General features: G+C 39.6%; 1 protein-coding gene across 3 annotated transcripts in view; it reads right to left on the bottom strand.

The window, feature by feature from the left end:
* The window catches only part of RELN (reelin), a 290971-nt gene that overhangs the window by 105283 nt on the left and 160695 nt on the right, over positions 1-24993 (bottom strand). For all 3 annotated transcript variants that reach the window (XM_065835677.2, XM_071803445.1, XM_065835657.2), the window contains exons 11-14: positions 11702-11847; positions 7770-7921; positions 4709-4821; positions 2826-3034 (exon numbers count right to left, since the gene is read on the bottom strand). In XM_065835677.2, the coding sequence (XP_065691749.2) occupies positions 2826-3034; positions 4709-4821; positions 7770-7921; positions 11702-11847 (620 nt within the window). The remainder of the gene's footprint in view (positions 1-2825; positions 3035-4708; positions 4822-7769; positions 7922-11701; positions 11848-24993) is intronic.

Here is a 24993-nt window from a genome sequence, read left to right as displayed (position 1 = left end):
GAAACAAATCTCAGTGTTTAGAAAACAAAAAAGTAGCCTACAGATTAAGGACTGTCTAAACATCTAGTCTTTGTTTGGCCACCATCTAGCTAGTGTTTTTATGCTGCCACTGTTAAATAAGCTCATGTTACTCTCATATTTCAGCTAGAAATGGTTTCAAAAATAATGAAGAGAAAACGTGGATTAATCGGAGCTAGAAAGCATTATGGGAGCACAGGACACTTTTAACTGCCAGCTGCTAACATTACCTCTTCATAAGGTGGTAAAAGACCACTAGTTATTTATGCACTGGCTGGCTCTTCCCTTCCATTGGTGACAAATATCAACTTCATTGAACTTGTCAGTCATCTTCCTCCTCCACTCCTTGTGCCAGAATGGAGATCAGAAAGCACTATGGAATCACCAGCGCACACCGAGGACTGCAGAGAGTGGATGTGACCAGGGGAAGGACACCCTTCAGAGAGCCCCTGGAGCAGGACAAGGCCCTGGGAGCCCAGGGACCCTCTGTGCTGCTGGTCTTTGGAAGCTTCCTCCCACCCCACAGAGCCTGGAGGGCTCAGCAGTGAATTGTTGTGAATTTTGTGACATAACTGTAAGCAAAAACTTCAGATTTGCTTGGAATAAAGTCTGCTATTCTCCGTTTTCATAGATGAGTACTAAACCAAACCACTGATGCTCAGGCAGTGACATTAGAGAACAGGAAACTGAGTCTATGACATATATCCACTGAGTCTATGACCCATACTCCCAAAAGCTCATTGAGAAGTTCAGATTTCAAAATTTATTACTAGATATTTTTCCTTCCCTGTTTGACTGCATATTTTTTTAAAAAATGTTGTTTGCAATCTAGGGATATAAGGAAATCCTTAGGTCTTTCACATTCTGAAGATCTTGAAAAAGTAATACAGAAAGTGCTTGATTTATTAAGGATTTAGTATTTTACTGAAAGATTCTTGTGATTTCCTCCATATAATTAGCTTGTAATATTCTGTTTTATTTTAAGTAATGACAATGGAACATTCTAAAAGTCATAAATCATCACCTCAGTACTAAATTATTGGATTATAACTTTTCCTTTTCATTATGATTTGCTGACAATATTACTTTATTTAAATGTACCATCACTGTGATATTGTAAGTGTGTATTAAAATGGTTTATGGAGGTTTTGACTAATTTAGTTCAGATCTAACTATACTAATACCTTGGAGGCTCATATTTGCTGCATATATTCAGTGCGAGTGTCTCACATTTGCAGTAATGAAAGCATTCTGAAATGTGTTGTAGATCAGGAGATGTGAAATGCTGCTGTATTTGGGAAATACAAATAGGGATAATGGGAACCTAGTGCTTCTTTTGTCATGAAGAATCTCGCTTCTGCTTCAGAAATAGTTTCCACAAAGGAAAAATATTAATATTTCAAAAAATATACTAATCTTGACCAGGTAACAGACTGAGACAGAGACTTTATATAAGACGTTTACAGGCCAGGAGTGTTTACAGGCAAAGTTTTCATTTTCCATGTAGAAAAATGTTGCTGCCTTCCCTTCCTATCACTTATAAGTGCCTTGATTTTTGCTGCCCCTTGAATTCTCCTGCCCTGCATGGCTTCTAAGACTGCCAGTGCTAATGCAGCTCTTTCCAGTTGGAAGTAGGTGCCATGGGACATGGATGTGAAAGCACTTAGAGTCTCCTAATTTAAACTCTTGCCTCTGGAAAAATATAAAGTTAGTCCTCACAAAAGATCAGGATAAGCAGTCTCACATGTACATAAGGAAGAAGAGTCAGTGAACAGTTTGTTTCTGGGTCCCCTGTTTGAAGAAGGATGTTAAGCAGCTGGGGAGGTGGAGCAGAGTATGACCAAGATGCCCTAGAGCACCGAGCTAGAAGGGGCTGAGGAGTCGGCTTGCTCAGCCTGGTGAGCCTGTGATGGTGTAGAGGGCACACACACAAGAGGCAGAGCCAAATTCTCCTTATTACTGGCAGGTACAGTAGAATGGCCATAAAGACCTGGCTTCAGAGGTTTGGACTGAACATTAGGAAACACTTTTTCACTTGGGGAGGTCACCCAGAGAGGCAACACAATGTCCGTCCATGGAGGTTTTCAAGTCACGGATAGGCAAAGCCATGGCTGACCTGACCTATGCTGGTAACAATCCCGGCTGCAGCAGCAGGTTTCACTAGATGACTTGTGAAAACCCCTTACAACCAACATGTCTAATATTCTACAGAATATGAATTAGCAAATGACTCTTTTCTTTCCCTTTCCCTCCCGAATACCTCCATGGAAAAAATAATGTTGAATGTCCAAACAAAGCGAAACCAGTAAAAGTGAAGTTCAGTGATCAATATACAGGCAGTGAGGTCCCCATACTGAGGGTCATCAAGATGAGGGCCTTTTATCACCAGTCTTGTATGAATTAGATCTGCTTGTGGCATCAGGAATCTCTGGGAGGTCAGCAGGGCAGATTTCTGCTGCTGCCTTCAATACTTTCATCCTTACACAGTATTAAAAGGTAAATCTTATACCCATTAGAAACTGGAACAAAGGTCACTCTATATCATGAGCATATTTCCAAATAATGAACTAAGAAAACCAAGTTTTGATCTGGAAAGCTGTTTAATAGACTCCTTATTGCATATGGAGTATATAAACCTGGGCCTGTGGAGATCAGGAGAAACATTAGCCTTTGAGCAGTTCATATTTGTCATTATTAATTGGCTTCATTGTTTCTGACAAAAAAAAAAATCAAATATTCATATAGATGCTATAAACCAAAATGTGCTATGAGGACAATAGTCAAAAGAGAAATCTCATGTGTTGTACCTGTTACCAGGTTGATAAGTTCCACAACCCAAATTGACGGAAAACTGGATCATGTGAGTCACTGTGGAAGGGAGCACTGGAAGGACATGAAAGTAGTCCACAGCCCAGACATTCCTGTTGTGGCCTTGGTGACTCTTCTGTTTCAGACAAAACTTGGTTACTGGAGTCTGCAGGTCTGGACTAATGACGACAGAAACCAGAGATGGAACCTTTAAAAGAAATTAAACCAGGTTTAAATAAAACAAATAATATTTAAAATAGGAGAGCAACTTCAAATGTCTTGAACCAAATATGCTTTTTCTGTCATTACTTCACCTGCGTAAGTTTTTTAGCCACATTCTTCCACAGAAGATCCCAAATAAAAATATTTTATAATATGTGTACAGCTATTAAGACTATTGATACCGGTGCTAAATATCACCTTAGTGGGATCAGTTTGTTTGGTTGTAAAGACCTTGTAGAGAATACTACCTTCTATGTTCTGAAAAATACCTGTTTATTTGGTCAGTGCTCAGTTGATAATGTAGGATGATATTTGTCCTGCAGCCTTTCAGCCCACAAGAGCAAATGCCGGGTAATGGCATGTCTAGGCTGGATACGTGAGAATGGAGTAACAGCCTGAGTTCACAGGCACTTGTAGGGAGGATGTTATGGTGTGGAAATAAATGAAAGCACTGCCTTACGGAGCTTAGCCTTTGTCCTAAGCAACGTAATTAGAACTTTATTATGTCAAAAGAGGATGTCAGCTTTAAAACTGCTTGTTTTAAAAAAAACCCTCCACAATGAATTCAACGTAATTTCAGATCCTATCTCTCCCCAAGTTCCCCAATTAATTTTTTATTATTTTACAATTACAGTTTCCTTAGTTTTAAAAAAGTTCTACCCCTTTTTTCACATAGAAGCAGGCGAGGAGGGAAGCCACGCACAATGAAACAATGCAAGTGACTCAACCAAACTCAGGCCAAACCCTACTGTAAACTTTGCTTGCTGAATGTGAGAATTACAGTGTAAATGCACACAGACCTGTGCTTGAAATCAGCTGCACCTTTACTGCCGAATTTTCCACACACTGTATAAGCATGTGGCATTTCAATCTCTAGTGCATCCACGTGTCTATATATTACATATAAATTTTTGCTGTCTTTTTTACAGCAGTGGGGTAAGGACACCTCAGGGCTGGGTTATTCGCGCTGGTCTAAGTGTTTCTTTGCCCTAGACAGGAAGGATCCTGACAGCAAGTTCAAGGTCATTGCTGTGCTGCCTGGGTGGTGGACATGGTTGTAAGGAGGTTGTATGACCAGCAGAAGAGAAGTTGCCAGTGCACACTGCCAGCAACTGCGTCCTATGGCTGAGGTGACTAGACCCACATCTCCACGGATTGTCTAAGAGGGCACACAATTGCATTTAAATTGGAAATAAAGAGTGTAAAACATGAAAATTCCTGCACCAGGCATGGGAAAGACATCCAGGCATTCCAAGTGACTCTCCTCCCAGCCACTGATCCTGCCATGACTGACGCTCTCAGGATGTAGCTCCTGAGTATCAGGGCATGGCTACCAGGAGCTTGGGTGGAGACAGGAGTGTTTATTTGCGAGAAGATGTTATCACCAAAGTTTTCAGCTGATGGCTGAAAATTTTTACTTGTTGCCCATTTTCCCATTATCCTAGCACTAGCCAGTGCTGCAGTCCTGCTCTGGAGACCAATAACTGCAGAGCCGTGTCGCAAAGGCGTCCTGTCACTGTGACATCTGCCCATCATTTATGTCCATGAGAAGGACATGTTTGACTGTCCCTGTGGAATGTAATATACAACACTGTTGTGATGGCTTAAAAATGGATTGATCTATCCATCCGACCTTCCAACTTTGTTTAAGATGATTTACCTTGTAAGCAGCATAGGTCAGGGTATCAAGAGGAATGTGTTCCTTTCTGCCTTCAATCTTGGCATAAAGTATGACATCATGTTCGTGGGATTCTCCAGAATCACAAGTTCCTCCTGTACAACACATATTTGGGGAAGAAAATAATTAATTGAAGCCCTTGTTATTGGAAAGTGGAATCATATCATGCAGTCATAATTACGAAAATAATTACAGCCAGATGCTATTTAGTTTAGGATATGAAACAAAAGCACTCCAGTCCTAAGGACACAGTGTATAAAGATTATTTGATCAGATACACCATGCCAGAAATCAAGGGGGTTGGCAATTATGAAAGCCTCAAGTAGCTCTCTTAATCACCTTATCAAAATATTTTTAATAGAAAATGCTGTGCCCAAAGCAATACTTCTCTCCCTATGCTTTAAATCCTATTTACCTAGAAATGCTCTGATTTTTGAGTTCTCATCAGTAAACTGTTATTTAGTGCTCACACTCTGTGCAGCCACATACATCATATGTGGAGTCCTCTTAAATACTTCTCAGCTGATAGTTTGGCAGCTGAGAATTTGCTGTTGGTAGGAAACAAGGAAGACTCCTGTGTACCTTATTTCTTGCGTTGCTGCTTCTACTGTCTACACCATATCCTAAAGTGACGGAGTCTACTGTATCAGACAAAACCTGTGTAACACGGTTGCTTCACTGGAATGGGACAGCATTTGAAATATCTTCATATCAGTAGAACCAAAAACACTTTAAACCTTCTCCAAAAGAGCAGATGTATTGGCATATATGGACAATTAGCTCTACATTGTAGTTATGAGATGGACATCATCACACCAGTTTGGTGTTCTGGAAAAAAGTTTTTAAAATGAAGTATCTGTAATTGAAACAGGAAACATAATTTGCCTGTACACTGTGGGTGCTGCAGGTTCTACAACAACAACAAAAAAAACCCAACCAACCAAACCCAGATGAGGAAGCTCCTTTGAAAAGTCTGTAAATTAGAAAGGCTGCATATACGGAGCACTTCCTCTGCTTTTTTCACTACGGATGGCCAGTTTTTGGAACGGACTAGGGAAAGCAGTCCAGAGAACTAGATAGGATATGCATCTTTGATGTGTATTATACTGTAATAAGGAACATAAATGTGTCCTTTCAAATATTCTGCTTGCCTGAATGTTTAAACTATTAGTTATCTAATTTCCAAGTACAAACAGAACACATTTTTCAAGCAATATCTCCCTGTCCTCTGTGCCTACATGTGTTGACAACTTCTCCCCTAAGTTCAGAAGGTTGAGCAATTTTCTTTCCTGTTTCTCTTGCAGGTGTTGTAATGCTTGGAAGAACTGGGAAAAAGCATCCTCTTTTTCCTGTTCTTTACTGGTAATTCATGTAACACAGAGGAGATGTGCAACAATTTAGGACAACAGCATGAGGTCTTCCAGTCATTAAATAAAGGGTGTTTTTTCTTGTTGTTACAGAAGGTTGCTTGTGGAGGTCACAAATTTTGTCTCTGCTTCCTCCTTTATTTTTCTATTATTCTCTACTTTTAAGCAAAAATCCTCACCTCCTCTAAACACGGTGCTGAGAGAATAATCTCATGCAATTTCCTTTATGTGCAAAATAAAAGTTCTGGAAAAACACTGTGAGGTACTGAATGATAATCATCATGTGCATAGGGATTTTGGTCTGTTACAACAACGAACTAATGAAGTTGCATTGACAACAACAGTGGGGAGGGGAAGTGCCAGGACAGGTTTGTTCTTGGTTGCTTTCTTAGCCCTAGTAAATCCCTGAGGTTGTACTTTGACCCAGCAGGGAAGGTCCACAGATGATGCTAACACCAAAGCAGTGCTTTTCACTAGGGATGCCATGTATAGGTCATTCCTCCTCCAAGACTGTAGCACCATTAGCACACTCTGTGTGAATCTCACCCTGGGCCAGTATATTACCAGAGGAAAATATTTATGAATATAGTAAGAGCTTTTGAGCAGAAACTATGCTATGGATTCAACCAGGTAAGGCTGTCCCACCTCTGTGCTACTTCTATGTCATCCTTACGTGCAACTGTGTTGACTCTGATGGATTAACAGCAGAGCCTACATGGATATGACTGCAGGTGCCTATAAATACCCTACGGTGTGGTAAGGATGACAAAGACATGACTAACACTTCTAATACTGGACTAAGGGGCACTGAGTGAATTTAGAACATAAAAGACAAGAAGATGCTTCTTCACATGAAGAATTGTTAAACTATGGAGCTGTTACAGGATCTTGTGGACATGACAGGCAGGTTCAGTTGATTAAACACTAATATCAAGGATCATTTAAAATACTGTGGAGGGTTCTGCCTCACCTCCCTGCTACTCCAGCAGGCTGTGACTCTCCTCCAGGTCCTGGGTTATATCTGCCAGCCTTGTGCTGATGTCTCAGATACACTCGGACACCTCCAGTGGCAACAAAAACCTGTGCTTATGTATTGAAACCTGTCTGAGGATCGAACAAGAGTGAACCCACACCTATGTGTGCACTGAGTGCTTAAGCTTCCATCACATCAAGGGAGCTCCAACCCAAGCAGTCAGTGGAGTCCAGGGAGCTGCACAGCTGGTCTAGCAAAGCTATCTCATTGTAGGCTGATGGGTTTTTCCAGTAACTGTACTGACCGTGTCTCCTCTAACTATAAAGGAAGTTTTACACCTTTGTGTAGCTTCTACATTAAACTGTTAACCTGGAGATGGCTAGATAAATCCATGGGAGTAATGCTACTAAACTCAGAATGCCCCATCTAATTCAGAAAGATTTGCATCTGCAGGACTCTGCCATCTGGAACAACATCTTTGGAAGGCCTATTTACTTGTCTACCTTATTTATACACTTGTGTGGGCATCCAGAAGGATGAATTGTTGGTCTGACTGAGGTCAGTCTTACATTCTCATTGGCATCAGAGTAATGAATCAGAGCTATTGTCTTCCGAAGGAGTATTTCAAATTGTTCCACGCACACTACACAATTCAAACCTCACATGCTCCACGTGTTGTACTACATTAGGAATATATACTCACCCATACTGAAATAGAATCTTAAGTTCCCGTAACCTGTAGTGTCCATGTACGGAGTGCATATTTTTCTTTCTCCATCTCTAAGAAATACCATAGCTGAACCAGATTCAAGTGACCCACATTCAGTACCAATGACGGCTCCAGAGATGTCCCACCTGGAGAGGTCAACAGTGGGTGGAGAATGTGGAGCAGCACGTTACTGATAAACTCATACAGAACATTTTCTAGGAGTTCTTTTGTAAGTACAAAAGTATCTGCTTCTACTCTTACACAGACGACAAGAAAATGCAGTTTTTCAAATATGATTTCTATGACATTACTTTCATATTCCATGCTAGTTTTTAAACCTAGTTGAGTCAAATAAAGCCAAGTAAATGTAAATATTTTAAATAAATTGGCAGAAAACCATGAATTACTAAAAAAAATGAAGCTTTTAATGGATATTCTTACCGAATATTGAGTGTTGTGTTGTTCTATCATTTTCATTGTTTTTCTGGCATAAAAATGTTTAAAATATGATTGCATTCTTTCATTTCATATAATCTAACATTTATAGATCAATGCAACCTGAAAAGCGCATACCCACTGTATCTGCTATACAGTCATTAAATATGTAGGTGATAGTTGAAAATGCTTTCTTTTCATCTTTTTGAGCATTTAGGGTAACAGTTTTTGACTAACACATGAACAGAATATGAAAAAAGACTGCTGTGTTTTTAATATGTGATGATACGATCTTTCTCAGTTTTTCTGTGCAGCATTTTCTCTTATTTTTATTCAGTGATAATTAAAAGGGCTGTTGCAGAATTTCCAATTAAATATTTTTTAATTGAAAATATGTTTCCATCATGAAAGCATGGGTTTCTTCAAAACTTGATTAAAATATTTTGAAAGACTAGAAACTATTGAAAATTTGTACATACTTTTCATCTGATACATTATTATTCATGTTGAAGGCTTAATTAATTATTAATAAAGTATTTTAAAATGATAAGTCTGATAAAGCAATGTAATTATTTAGAATCACTGAATACTGATAATCTAAACATTTAACGAGCAAGTGGGATTCAGGATGAATGAGAAAACATTGAAGTTCAGAAACCCTTGTGGGAAGGCAAAGCCTTTTCCTGTCTGATTCCAGCAGAAACAATCTCTAGCAGCAATGTGCCATATGACAATTTCAGAAACTGTCATTTCAAGAATTAACAGTCTATTTATCAGTTTAACCATTCCAAAATGTATTTCTAGGATCTTCTTAAAATCTGCCAGTTTCCTGAATGACCTGAGCTGTGACATACCAGCAACGTGCCTGTTTGGAAATCCTGCTTTAAAACTGTCAGCCAGTTACACAGAAACTAGTGAGCTTAGCATCACTGAAAAGCGTTTTTGGTATAAAAATAAATATGTTAATCAAAGCACAGTTTAACCTAACCCTAATTCTGAGAGAAGTATTTTAGTCATGCAGACTTTTTAAGGGTAATGTGCAATATAATCAAAATACAATTTCGAAAATGGGTCTCTGGGGTTGAAGACAAGCACAGAATGAAACAGTTGTGCCTACTTTCACTTACACGACAAAATCTCACAATGCTCCATTGATCTTTTGTATGCTCTATTTAGCTCAATTAAAACACTCTCTGTGGTGACCCACAAAACAACTCAGGGTCATGAATGATGCAAATCATGGATGTTTCCAGGGATCCTCTCCTTTTAGGTAGCATTGGAATTGAAAAGCAGAAAGTTCTAAAATGTTAAAAAACTGGCACTTTAATAAAAATACATCAAAATACTGCCTGCAAGGATAATGGAGAAGCAACCTGGACAATGACATGACAGAGATGTAGACATTCTTGATTAAACATTACATTTCTATTCCTTTATCCCTCACATGACTCTTGAAATTCTTCTTTACAAAACAGATAGAGTGATATATGGATCTAAATTAGATCTACCGGACACTGAGGTCCAAAGTTGCAATGTGTCTACTCGAGGAGCCAAAAGCAACCTGATGTGTGGATCTGTGCACTTTCAGGATCGGGCCCTAATTTACACAATTAAAGAGAAACAGAATGACAGTGGGAAGACACATGGTACTAACAACAGCAACCCCTATCCATGTAACCTACTGCTTTAGGTAAGACATGCCAAAAATACCAATCAACTGCTTATTAAAAATAATGATAGGCTCCTCTGCCCTCATTGCTGAGCTCTTTCAGATGTCTCACCTCCACGTACATTTTTTGCAGGGGAAGGTAGTGGTGACCCCTATACGTGAGGTTCCTCTTGCTCTCCTGTACGAGGGACACTTTTGGCTTTCCCTTGAGAGTTGACAGAGCTGACAGACTCCCCTGATGTTACAAAGAGGAGCCTGAGAACTACCTGTGAGCTCTGTTTCAAGTATAAAGTGTTGCTGGGACTACTTGAATACAGTAAAACCATATTTCAAATATAGCTCAAATAACATTCAAAAATATTCCTCTAAGAAGGAATTAAAGAAGCTCATCCGTTTGCAGTTGTGTACAATTCCCAAAACAAAGCCAAAATATTGCAAAGACAATGGTGGTGACAATTTTATACGATGGGGATGTATTCCACTTTCAGTGTGTATTCGTGGCTACATGCAATTTTAACCGCCTTTCTTATCACACCAACTCAAAGAAATTTCTAATATGAAATAAAATGTGCAAAGAAAAAAAAAGTTGTGAAGCCTTGTGCTGCCTGCTTTGTGTTTTGGAAAAGAAAGTTTCTCCTCTGCTAGGGCAAGCTGCCACACCACCAAGATTTTACATGGAGGGGGCCAGATCAGGACCTGGCTCCTGGGACTGCATACAGGCTGACACAGGGTGGGGGTGCAAAATGCATCTGCTGGCAGCACCTTTGACCCGCTCCGAGCTGGGAGTGGTGAGACCTACAAATTGGAGTGAAACACTGTGTGACAGTGAAAATATAATACTCCTAATTCAAAAGAAATTGTGCATTAGCTAACCAGGGTAAGGTATAAGCATTTTATCAATATTTCTACTACTACAATTAATTTTTAAAAGTTTACTCATTATCTATGAAGGAGGCATTCTGATTGGAGCAGTTGATGATGAGGGGCCTGGCCCAATTAAACACCTGGTCCAGCAAAGATACGATCTACAGACAGGGCAGATGTCCCAGGTAACACTTCCCTCCCATTTTTCAAGATGGAAAAGAGACCAAGAGAACATTTCAAATGTATCCCACATGTTCACCTAACACACAACACACACGGATTCATTTTCTTTCCTTTGCCTGCAACAGCGCCAGCTGTGCCATGGGTTGATTATTCAACCTGGGACACAGTTCACAGTGAATATTTTTTCTGTAAGCACCAAATAAACCATGTGTCCATGGGACACATTATCATGTATTTCTTAAAAGGTGCTCTTTGCCTTCAGCACAGCATAGGCAGTATTTGAATCAGCTGCTAATGATCTGAAGTACTTCATAGGTTCAAATCAACACTCAGTAGAGACCCATAAATTAACAGCATAGGTTTCTCATTGCCCTGGGGTTTATACAACTAATGATGTTTTTTAATAAAAAAGAATCAAGACCACATTGTCAAATTTGTATACTGAAGTATATAAAATGATACGTCTTTACCAGGACCCTTTCTCCTCCCACCCCCTAAAACTCACTCATGTTTTGGTAAGAGTAGTAATTTTACTGTCCTAGATGATTTCTTCACTTTCTGTGCCCTTGCAGCAGTCCCTGCTGGATTTGGTTTTACAGGTACTCTTTGAATGCCAATTTTTCATTAAAAACTTTGATGACAGGATGGTCTGGAGACAGACTGTTCCTCCTGGGCTTTCCAGACTTGTTCCTTCCTAAAGTGCACAATCACCTGTTATTTACTGTATGGCTATTTATTCCAGTCTAATGGCCCTACACAAATGAGGGTCACTCACCCTTTAGGCTGGCTCTCAAACTCTTCTGCCCACTGTTCCTGGGCATCCTCTGTGGAAAGGTCCACATCCCGGGTTGTGGCGAAATTGAACTCGCTGCCTTCTGTCCCATGGAAGTAGATGGAGTTTCCATCCGACTGGCAGCTGTGCTGTGGAGAAAACGAGCATATGGGAGGTGATGTTACATCAGGTAGGTAAGGTGTCCTGCTTAAGCACTGTCAGAGCTCAGAGCGAGCTGTACATTATCTAATGGTTCATCAATGACTGAAACAAAATGAAAAAATAAAAAAGACAACAGTAATCTTTTGTCTTTGTTGGCCTGCTCCCAATGATGATTGCGTCCCAATCTCATACCTGCTTCCCTACAAACGAACCACAGACCATCGTAAAATTGCGTTTGCGTAGAAAAGGAGTGTATAATATCTTTTGGTGTTTGTTTCTATCTTAAAGGATTGTCATTATGTCTGGCACATACACAACTGTGTGTACAAATAATTTTAGTAGTCTATCAGATATTGCTATGGGTATTTTGTCAGCATAAGAATTTCTTGCTGTGAAACACATCAGATCTCCATGCCTGAATTTTTGGCAGAAGAGGTGTTTGTATGTAAAATTGCTATGCATTGCCATACAATAAAATTTGGGCCTGAAGAGTATTAGTGAAAAGGCTCTATTTGCTCTATTTAATTTGAATAGCATAACAAATAGCTCTCTAGGCAACTAGCTCTGGTGATATAGCAGTCTCAGGGGTCCTGAGGCTGCCCCAAGCCCAGCGCGTCTGCTTTTCCTACTGCATTTTAACATACACCACCTCAGCAATACCATATGAAGCCACCGTGTCTGCCCCAACATGTCCTGACTACTGCAGTTCTTCAGGAGCATCAGCCTGGAAGAAGCTGTTCTGTGAGGAGCACATGGAAGTTCACAGAATCACAGAATGTTGGGGATTGGAAGGGACCTTGAAAGATCATCCAGTCCAATCCTACTGCTGGAGCAGGAACACCCAGATGAGGTTACACGGGAAGGCATCCTGGCGGGTTTTGAATGTCTCTAGAGTAGGAGACTCCACAACATCCCTGGGCAGCCCATTCCAGTGTTCTGTTATCCTCACTGAGAAGTTTCTTCTCAAATTTAAGTGGAACCTCTTGTGTTCCAGTTTGGACCCATTACCCCTTGTTCTATCATTGGTTGTCACCAAGAAGAGCCTGGCTCCATCCTCCTGATACTCACCCTTTACATATTTATAAACATTAATGAAGTCACCCCTCAGCCTCCTCTTCTCCAAGCTAAACAGTCCCAGCTCCCTCAGCCTTCCCTCATACGGGAGATGCTCCACTCCCTTCATCATCTTTGTTGTCCTGTGCTGGACTCTCTCCAGTAGTTCCCTGTCCTTCTGGAACTGAGGCGGGAAGGGGACACAGATTTTCCTCTTTCTCTCATCCTACTTTTGTGTGTCTGATAAAGTGGTAAAAGTCTGCAAAATCTGTGTGGCTGAAACAGATATTGGAAGCTTCTAAAGAAGATCCACCCACCCTTAATGCAAACTGAGAACTTGATTTTTTATCAAATTGTTTGCATTAAACCAAATACTCATAAAAGTAATAATTAGCTCAAACTTTTTTTCGGAGGGGAAATCTTGGTCACATTAAAAGTGAAAGCTGAAATAAGAAATTATTAAGTAGAATAATTCTGCATCCTCCAGTTCAACATCTGAAAAAGAGGTACAATAATGCCAAATTGCATTGACCTTTTCAGTATTGTCTATGCAGTGCCCTCTTGTCTCTGAGCCCTTTCATAATACGCCAAAGGAAAGTATGATGATCATGTCTTCTGTGTTTAAAAAGGTCATGGTGGTGCCACGTAAGTGGATATAATTACATTTTTAACAAAGAGAAAGAAGTGAGAAGAAATGAAAACTGCCCAATACATCTTTGTCTATGGGATTTTATGAACAAAATATATAACACATTCTGTCATATTCTATAATTCTTTTGTCATGTATCAATGGCAAAAAAAGGATGAGTGAAATTTTTATGTTGATGATTTTCACGTGTGGTTTCCTATATCTTAGCAATTAATTTATGTTTGGAAATGTAATTTGTGACTACCTTTGTAGAGGTGCCTACATATTGTTAGAAAAAGTCTGAGTATGTGAAGTATGATTTTTGTATAGAGACTTTCTGGTTTATAGTTGAATGACAACATCTCTATGTTTATTAACACGGCCTCAATATCACTTAAAGAAATAAACACACCATAAAAATTTAAAGACTGTTTCAACTCCTAAGATAAACAAATTGGTGCTAAAGTGTCTTTCTTCCAAAGAAAGGTCAAAGCAATAGAAAGATTCTGAAGTGTTGATGATTTATCACAGAAAATAGATTTTGTCACAAGTCTCCTTACTCTGCTAATGCACCATATGCACAGTGCATCGTATATGCAGCTGCTGTCATTGAAAAGGCAGAATAATTTACACATAACATATTTTATACCTAGTAGAAATTAATGAAACTATTTTATGTTTTACTTCTCTTTGAGAAGCACTGTTTGTATATGCAGTTATTTACAACTGACTGAGAAAGGGCTTTTGTTCTTTGCTCACAGGTATTGTTAACATCAGAATTTTAAGAATAATTTGTTTATTTTCCTTCTTGTCTTTCAGAATTTCCTCCATTTGCTGAACAGAAACAAAATGTCCTTTATCTGTCAAGCAATCTGCCACAGATTCCTATTATCTGTGGGCAGTCAAGTAAATACATTTAAAATAAATATTCAGGTTAAAACTTAATTCAAATTTATACATAACATTTAGTCTCTTAGGAACCAGATAAACAGATCGTACTGAGCTAGCTATTACAACTCCATGCAAGCTTTGGAAAATCTTTTATAAACCTTACTTATTTTTCAGGTGCTAAGTTACATGTGAGTATATACTTGATAGTGGGGCATGTAATTACTAATCTCTTGCCTGATGAAAGCCACCTATTAAACACAAAACATATACAACCCCATTATCATTTAATGTTTGTATGTCCTTCTGCTCTCTAACAGAATATTTACTGAAGTACATCTGATGGAGTTTCCATTTAGGTTGTTAAGATAAACAAATGGGCAGTTTGGCAAAAGGGTGAATACATAATTATTTATACAGTGTTGTATGATGAACCCTTTATGAAAGCATCATTTATTTCATTAGTTCTATAAAACTATCTCTATGTTTTTATCGACAGCTACACAGTATTAGTATTTTGAGTGTTGATAATACACACAACATATGGCTCAAATCAACCTCTGTTCACATTAGCTTCGAATTTCATGTGAAACAGCTACACAGAAGTTCAGATGGGTTTAACTCCACATACCTATGAAACCAGTAATAGAAGCTCATTATCTTTAAAGAGAGTAAGAAAGATGTTCAAAACACATCTATGTGGGTTTTTTTTTTTCCATCCGATGGGCTGCTGAGCAGTGAATAACCTCAAAGAGTTCTCAGCCAAATTTTCCAGGAGTAAAATAAGCTCCACAGGAGCTGGTCCATCACGGGCATTACCTCCAACTACCTTGTCAGCCTTGTTCAACATCCAGGAGGCTGCTGACTGTGTTGGATTATTTTGTGGTTTTGTAATAGGGCTTGAACAGATTAGAGACTGAATTGAAACCATCAGACTCATTTTCTCTTGGGTTGAACCCAGGATTTTAATCCACGCTTCTAGAATTAAAGTACAATTTACATATTGTGTTGCCTCTTTCCCAAATTAAAGGCTTTACACTTGCAATGGTAGTCTATATTTTTCCAGTACATAAGGATCGAATTTTACAGGTGTTTTTTTTTTTCTCTTTTTCTTCTTTTTTATTTTAATCATTCTAAAGTGATAACAAATGTGGAACGAACATGTACTGTATTTTGAAACTAACTGCATTAAGTTCTTCATAAACTGGAGATACTACATATCTGTTCTCTCTTACAAATTTAAAATTTCTTCTCTGTTTCATTTGTGTTTACACTTAAATGATTTATAAGGACAAATTAGCTTGCTGTGCAAATTTTGTAACTAAAAAGGCCAAATGACAGCAACTTGTTGGATATTCATCTTTGTTACCATGGAAGTATCAGTTGTGGGTCTAGAAGCAGAGTTTAATTTTGTATTCAAAAGAAGATTAAAAGGATATGAAACATTTAGTGTGTCCTTGCACAAAGTAGAACACTGAAAAGTTAAGTAATTTGTGAGAAAAAATTAATTTAGAAAATAAATCCTTTCATAAATCTGATAACCCTCATTAGACAAAGTTTTCTCCTGAATCACCCACATAATAGAACATGGGACACTTGCAAGCACTTGAATGGAGCCACTTCATAACAGTAGCTGTTTCCCATTGTTTGCAACTGGAGTGGGACTATCAGCCTACCATAAATAAACTGTTGTATTCCTAAATAAACACCCTCTGCCTGTTGCCAAATGGAAAGAAGCCAAGTTCTGTTCCGGGACTGTGGTCATCCCAAGGAGAAAAAAAACCAGTGTATTTTAATCTGGCACTACCAATACCATTATTCACTAGCTGCAATTGTTAAGCTATTGCTTCGCATGAATAGGGCAAAATGAAAATTGGCTGGATTCATTCCCATATCTCAGAATGCTTTGGTTTGCTTTCAATCTAATCTTTACTCTGAATTTTCTGTGTTTCTGAAGTTAGTCTACTGGATAGTTATGGTATCACTGCTTTTTCCCTGCTTCCAAGGCCCTGCAAGGCTCATCCTCACCTGCCTCCACCGTCTCCCACATGCACCATCTTAAGGCTGACTTTTTCTTGACTGCTGATGCTTACTATGATGTGTGCTGGTGAGACGACCCAACTTGCATGCCTGTGCCCATCCTGCCCACCACACTTATCAAATTTCCCACAAGATGATGTCCTTCAGACACTTCCTTGGTGCTTTCCTCAACAAGCCCTATCACTAATTACTGATACAGAAGTGTTTCACTGCTCAAAACCATTGGTCAGCAAAAGCAGGAAAATCAGATTTGATGAAGAAGGTACTTTCCAACTGAACCTATTTATATTTTCATAAAGAAGCACTGGCCAACTTGCAGCTAAATGGCTTAAGGGCCCCAAGATCTGTGATCCTGCATCATGTCCCATGCCAGAACAGTCTCCATATTTTGAAAGACTTACATGAGGAGGCACCACGTAAGGAGGCATCTGCCACCCCCAGTGTGACCTGTTGGCTGGGATGGACCTCTGGAGGTCTCCTGTTCATCCTGACATGTGAAGTAGCACAAGTGTCAACCAGATCAGCCTATGCCACAGTCGCAGATAAGGACACATTCCTGAAGATATTTAGAAGCTCGAAAGACAAAGATTGGAAATGTAAACAGAAGCACTGAAGTTCACCAAAATCAGCTGCGGTCCCAGTTGTTTCAGTCAAATTTGTGAATCAATAAATAGCACTTGGCTTTACACTAAGGGATTTCTTTACTTGGAGAGCAGAACAGAGGACAACTGATACAACTGTGCCATTCAGCGAAACATCATCAGGAAACACTAGTGTGAAATTCCTCAGTGTAACAGATTTTTGGCTGAGGTGCTGCGTATCAGCTTCCTGAGACTCATCTCCATGCTCACATGAAAATGTCATTCACCCCTGTCCCTTTAAAGTATCCACAGTCATCTTTACCATCATTTAATTAGGTTTTTATCAGAGATGAACACCGATGCACCTCTCCATATTATCTCTCCTGGGTCTAATGGCCCCAATGATTCTTTCAGACAGCTGTAGCCTCACAATTTATTTTTTGGCGACATTTCTTGCATTGGAATGAATGTGTTGGGCATTTGGGCAGTGCCAGCTTGCAAAGGGCTGACAGCAGATGGAAAGAAATCTGCCCAGTGTGCCTTCACCTCTACATGAGCAGAGGGCCATCAATTTCCCCCATTAAGGAGTTGTCACACAGCCCACCCAGCTGGAGGAGCATCTCTGATAGCCAGGCTGGCTGGCGTATGCTGTTCAAATACAAAATGCACTTTAAAAGGAAACTAAAATATCGTTTGTCGGCAAATTGAAAATGCATGGCTTTGACCGCAGCCAATTTTTTAATGACTGTAATATTTTAAGTGATTATTTTTGCCACTTCAGATTGCTCCTTCGAGAAGAGAGGGGTATTTTTAATTAAAATCTAGGCAATGCAAACAGATGAGATATGAGAAGCAGAGGAACAAAAAAAAAGAGATGAAGAAAATTAATTAAAGCAGCATTGTCAATGGAGCCATAAATTAGATATTGTGTCTTTTTGGGAATGAGTCACACAAGTTTTAAAAATTTTTAGATGTTGACATGATAGCAGGTAGAAGGATAGATTCTGGCTTGATAAAATCATATTCTGTATGCAATGTCTTAGCCAGCAAAGGTATGGTGATTGCATTTAGGACAGATTCTGAGTTCTGCGGATTTGGTTTTTAGCACTCCTGTCCTCCAGTCCCTTCTTTAACCAAAGGAAAAAACACAATGTGATCAGAAAACTTTTCCATGAGATAAACTGGGCTTTAATCTTTCCCACATGCTACATTAGAATATCATTTAATATAGGTTACAGAACAAAATCCTTGGCTGCATAAGCAGGCCAGGTGCATGGAGGGTTAGAGTTCACCTTCCCTTTCCAAAATAATGCGATGAAACTTGTTCTATGATGTAGTAAAAACAGTTGATCAAGTGTGTTTTCACTCATCATTTCCAACTACAGACTCTTATTTCAAGGGTAGTGATCAAAACACTTCACTTGTTTATGGATGATCTGTATGATGTGTATGGTTCTTAACTTTCTGGGACATCTCATGTTTGTACAATATTGGTCATTCTACAATGACTGATTTCCTTAATGAGTTATTTAAGTGGCATGAATTTGTCTATGTTATTGGGAGCTATCGATGTTTCTAACACTCAGCAGTGAGCATGATTAGACTTAATCTGTTCTTCTGAAAGTAATCATCATCTGTATTTACACCACTGTAGAATTAGAGTGAGAAAGAGTCAACTGAAGTAGTTTCTACTTTTTGGCCTCTGATGGGTCAATTCATGTTGTTTGTATTAATGTGCAGCTCACGGTGACCTGCAAAGACTAAATTCTTTCCTTCTAGGAGGCAGGAAAGCCCCCTGGTGCTTTGACAGCAGCTCAGAGCTGGCACTGGCTCCCTGCCGCCCCCCACCACACTTCCGAGCCACAGGGAACTGGCACGGAGAGAGGTGCAGGTTCAGCATCACTGCTTCACAGCGATTCTTAGCTGCTAAAACAGCTCACAGCACCACAGCCAACCACCTATCAGCTCCAGTGACTCCGTAGGCATTGTGTCGAAGTATTATTACTTTAAATAAAAGTGTGATTATTAACCACAAAAAAAAAAAAAATAAAAGGCAAAAGCAATTCCATGCATGAGCTAGATTCAGTGCAGTGGATATGAGATGACCCCTCATGGGCCCAGCTCAGAGTGCCCACACCCTCAACAAAGGGAGCCAGTCGACAGGTTTTGTGCACCCTGCTCTGCTTTCCTCACCTCTCCTCCACTCTCACACTCTTCCTTCCATCCACAGAGAAGCAGGAATGTCTCTCAGATGAGGGGCAACAGGAAGCCTGCTCACCTCTTCCCAGGAAGATGTGGTGGGTAAGGGCTCCTGCGAGGCAAAGCAGCTGGCAGAAGGCTGGGTTTGGCCCACAGACTAGATACTGCCTTGCTATATCTTATTCAAAAAACAAGAGTGTTGTCAGAAGCATCTATATCTGTGTAATTTTGTCCAATGAAAGCTCATAGCAATTTCCATCTGCCATTTTCACACTGGCATAGCTAGAGCATCACCTTTCCTTCTGCAAACAAAAAAATTTTACATGATCCAATGGGTACCTCAACCCTTTTAAAAAACAATAATTTAAAACCCAAAAATAGAAAAAAAAACACACTTAGTTCATTTCAGCACAAGCAATTTAAGTTGACAAAGATACATATGGAATGTCAGAACATTTGTTTTGAAAGAAGACTAGTCAATGTCATTCCTGTTAATTAACAGAGTATTCAGAGATTTAGAAATCTGCTCTGGAGCTGAGGGTGTGGAATAGCTTAATCAGCCTTTCTTTTTGCCAAACTCCTAGGCCTGTGTGCATGTCTTCCCTGCTCAGTGACACACAACACCACTGGTTCAGGAAGGGTTCACAGATCTAGGATGTGCATAGCCCTGATGTGCTCAGGGTGTGGCGAAAGGTCATGGGGTTTTACAGGCACATTTTCAGCATATTTTTCTGAGTGTGACTGTTCATTTCTCCTACTCTTTTCTCATGCAGTTGTCTTTTCTGCTAACCTGGCATGAATTTCTATGAAATTAAATGAACTGAGTGATGATGACCTGTCAGTTAAGGGGCCTACTCTACCAGGATATTGGGACTGGGACATTTTCAGGATGTATTGGTCATGTCCACGGTAGTGAATAGCGTGCATCAGGTATCATTCCCTGGCCCTAAAACCAACTTGCTCAGTGAAGCTGGTACAAACCTTCCCCCGTTGCCCCATCGTATGCTATGCCAGGTTGCATACGTGCAGCTCAGCAGCACGGACAGCCTCAGGTGTAGTCCCCAAGTCCCGCAGACCAAACAAACTCAGTTGACTGGCTGATTGCAACTTCCAGCTACTAAGTGAAGAGCATCTGCAGTTACTGTGAGACAGCAATTCTATAACTTGACTCTTCTCAAAGGTAGGAAGTGTCACTGGGTTAACACATCATGACCAAATACACTGCCACTCTAATGTCTCTAATGATCTACACTGCTTTTTCTCAGAAGTAGAAAAATTCCAGAGACAGGTGTTTCGGTCTCAATGCTGTTTTTGTGTAATCAAAGCACTGCAGGGACATGAACTGTAAGACTGCTGAGGCAGTCTCCCTTCTCAACCTCAGTTTTTGAGCTTGCACATCTAATCAAAGAAAACTAAAAAACTTGGCAAATGTTGTACCTCAAAACACAACAATTTCTGGTCAAATATATGAGATATATGAAGTGCCCACTGAAAGATGAGATCACTTTTCTGTTCTGTGGGAGTAGAGATCCAAGAAGCATTACTGAAGGAAGATTTTGACTTTTCCCTCATTTAGGTATGAAGTCTTGAGGTTCACAGACCTTTAACGATTCTCAGAGCATAACACTGCTTCATGTGTTTCAGCGATCTCAACCACCAGTGCAACATCCCAACCACGCGCAGTTGCAAGGCTGTGCTCACGCTCAGAGCTGTCACTGGAAATACTGAAATGCAGTCAGGGATTTATCCTGTTCAACACCCTTCCACATGGTCCAACACCGATAAATACGTTCCAGTGGATCCAATTAATCTCCTAAGGGTTGCTTGGCCTTGCTAACAGCATCTTTCTTGTCTTTTGCTGTCTTATTTGGAACTGAAACACACAAATTCAGTGGCTTACTTCTCAGCTTGCTTCCTATCTCGGAAGCCAGTTCCAGCTGCGTCTGCAACCAGCCATGTGCTTTCAAACGAGTAGCAACTGCTTCTGAGCGCAGCAAGAGACGTAATGAAATTGCTGGTCCAAACTCAAGCCGCCTGGGAGAGGAGGAGAAACTGCTTCCCAAGCTGGGCACAGGCAAGTTCCCACAAGTACTCATTGAGAACACACTGTGCAGATCCACCAAACTGGAGTGAATGCACTGGTGTGTAATTACCATTAATGCTTGCACTGGCCGCTCAAGTAACTGAATCCATCAGAAAACCTAACCCAGGGCCCAGACAGCAGTTTTCATGGTAGTACTTTTCTTCATCTCAGCTGCTTTTTAATTTACTAATTTAAGCAGCTATTAACCAGAGCAGTTTTACCAGCAAAACTCCTGAATTTGTAATGTTTGCTGTTTATTTTAGGAGACCTCAAGTACTACCAAAGCAAACTTTCTACAGAAAAAAAACCAAACCAAAACAACAACCTTTCTTTGCAACTTGATAAGCATCCAGCAAGATGCCAACTATAACAAGCAATTCTAAAAGCCTCCTGAGCAACTACTGGTAAAGAACTCGCTGAACCACATCTAACTATGCGAACAACAATAACACTGATTCTAAACTACCAGCAAACCGTAACTTAATGCTGTTTTTATTAACATAGTGACCCTCTAGGGCAACAAGAGGGTATTTTATAAGAATTCCCTGAAAAGGTTTGGGATGGTTGAAGGCATGGCTGAGGTGGGCAGTTCTAACATTCTAGGATTAGGTGGGGATCATTCTCCACTGTTGACAGCAAATGACACAGCAGAGTTTGCACCCACCTGGGCAAACTGTCTCCTCCCAGAAGAGTGGTGTCATCCTTGCTGCACATGTTCCCTGGCCCACCCATGAGGGTACATCCCTTGAAGGCAACGCCTGGGAGAATGCACAAGCCAAAGCCAAGCACGGGAGTGTTGTAACAACTAAAGCGTGCAAAATCATGGGCTTTGTTTCCTTCATTCACCACCCTTGATGTGCTACAGACCCTCCAAGGAGAAGATTCCACCACCTGAGCAACTCCTACTGGGACACTCTGGAGTAAACAGTTAGAGGAAAAGTAAACATTTGAAGGAATACTGTTTCTACTATTTTTTATACCAGAAATAAGTATCTGTTTTTTTTCCTCTTCTTCCAATTCTGATTCCCACCTGGATGAGCTATCTCAGACTGCCACTGCCTTTCCACCTGAGAAATACACAGTATCAGTCATTCTAGGTGGTGAAAGTTGGTCCCTTGGTCCAATGAAATTGTGTATCTTTATGGCACAATTTAGGAACATAATTGATCCACAGTTTTGTATATACTAACCAAAACTTAATTAGACAACAAATAACATCCAGAAATGTGACTGTTTGTTTGCATTGTCAGGGAAACCTATAAGGAAATGGCACTGAAGGAAGCCAGTGAATTACTTAACACAAACTTCAAGAAAGATTTTTAAGGCCAGCTTATCTAACATACCAGTTGACAGAGGACAGGAGGATATGAACTGAAACTTGTATGGCACAAACAGGCTTGGATGGCAGAGAAAACATCTCATCAGCTTGAGATGGAGTTTGGCATACTGAGTACGGGAACTTCATTAAAAAGCTGGTAGGTGAGAGTTATAAAAGGTAGCATAGTGAACGAAATTAAATTTGCTTATCCCTTAGTAAAAATGCAAGTAAAAATTAAAACTGCCATACAGACGTACTGAAAAAACAAGAAGACTAGTTCTAGATGTCTGGGAAGTAAAAGGACTTGTAAGAAAAAGACAACTAGAATTAGCTTTGATGCAAGCTGCCCCTGTAGCATTGTCAGGGTTCCTCCAATATTCCTTTGCAGGTGAATACCTTTGGCTATGACAGAGAAATCTCCTAAAAGCTTCCCGAAGTTTCTATTAACTCTTGCAGCCTGAACGCATTAACAATACTAGCAATAACAATATTGGGAATCTTGTGAAAATGTTCCACCCATTGCTGTCATCATTCTGCCATTATGCCAAACAAGATACCAGTTTGCTGTGAAATGCTGCTTGAAATAGATGTGACTGGTGTGGTTCCATTTAAAATGTGATGTAAATATCATTAGAACAAGGTACAAAGTTTTTTACCTTTCTATTTATACAAAACAGGATGTTTGTGATGAACTGAAATTAGAGCTATGCTAAATGTTTTAAAGAAAATATTAGAAGCTTTTGTAAAGTTTTATATAATGTTCCAAACCTGAAAAGCACAAAAACTTTATCAAAAAGATTGTTCTTGGTGCTATAATGTTACAACAGGGTCTATGCTGAATCTGATGTAAATCTTGACCCAATTGATAGTTTTACTTTTGACATAACATGAAATTCACATTGCAAAATATCTTCAAATTATATTTGGCAAGATAATTCCTGAAAATTTGAGGAAAACTGGAGAAAAAAAAAAAAAGCTTAAAAATGAAATTTGAGTACAGGAGTACTCTACCGATGATCTAGATACACTAAAAATGTTTGAAAGAACTACGGGCTGCCGTGGAGAATAAAAGACCTATGTCTCACATAGCCTTACCACCACAGTCTCACACGTTGCCTTAACCTGGTGTAAGTGGCTACACATAGCTGCATGTCAGCTGGGAACACGCAGGGACATGTTTCACTTGTCCTTAAGCCAGATGATGACCCTGTAGGAATGGCAAGTTGGTGAATCCTCACTCCGGTCTTGTACAAGGTTTGAGCTTGAATGGGATTTCTATCTAGAAGCACTAAGTGATCTCCAAGTTTAGGTCCCTTGTCTTTCACATAACCATAGCCATGTATTGAAACAAACTGGCTGAGTTTTATTAAACAAAATCCCAAAACAACAGCAACAATTTTGAAATTCAGAGATAAGACTGGAAACACAACAAATGTGAACTGATCACAGAAAATTGTTTCATTGCATACACAGGACATTATTTGATTCTAAAATTTCATATAAAAACTTTGTCATTGTATCTTAAATGGTCTTACTAAAGTAAACAAAACAAAACAAAACAGAACAACAACAACAAAAAACCAAAGCAAAACAACAGAAAAAAACCTAGAGAATATGCAGGTACCATGAGTAGATTAATGGGAGTATTTATTTCTAAAAAGATTAATCTGAGGCCATTCATATCAGGTTCTGTGGGAAAAGGATAAGGCCATAACCCAACTCTTTCACCCTCAGTATTCGACATCTGTTTCCTGTGCAATTGCCAAAATCATTACCAGTGTTGTAAATGAACCTCGACATAAAAACTGCCTCTTTTTGTGAATGAAAAGTTGGATGAAAAGAGTCATCTGCTGTTCAACTTCTGGCTGCTTGGAAACACAGAAAGCAAGAATCCAGCTGAATATCAAATGTTGAACAACCCTACATTTGAAGCAACTTTATGCACAGAGATCTTGTGGGGCTCCTTGGAGTTTGTCCCAAGGTAGTATGGTGTTGCTGGATCTCATATATAATATATGGAGATCATATATCAAAACAGGATCTTACTGAGAAAGAGACTTTAAAGGAGCAGTCACTAACGGAATGCATGCTGCAACAGAGATGTGATATTCACAGTCAGAAAAAGTAGGAAACCGTATTTTTTTTTTGTCTTGGTTTGTCACAAAGTGAGTAGCAGTAGCCAAACAGCACCAAGAGAAACAAACAGGTAAATTTCAAATTATGCAACAGAGAGATTTGAATTTGTTTCAAAAATACTGGATTGTTTTGCTGAAAGGAAGCTGTTTCCCATTTTCTGTTACATGATCTTTGACATGACAGTATAAACTGTCATTTGGTTTTCGT

Source organism: Patagioenas fasciata, chromosome 1, assembly GCF_037038585.1.
Source record: "Patagioenas fasciata isolate bPatFas1 chromosome 1, bPatFas1.hap1, whole genome shotgun sequence".
Lineage (NCBI taxonomy): Eukaryota > Metazoa > Chordata > Aves > Columbiformes > Columbidae > Patagioenas > Patagioenas fasciata.
The sequence above is the reverse complement of the archived record's forward strand: the minus strand, read 5'-3'. Positions and strand labels throughout refer to the sequence as shown.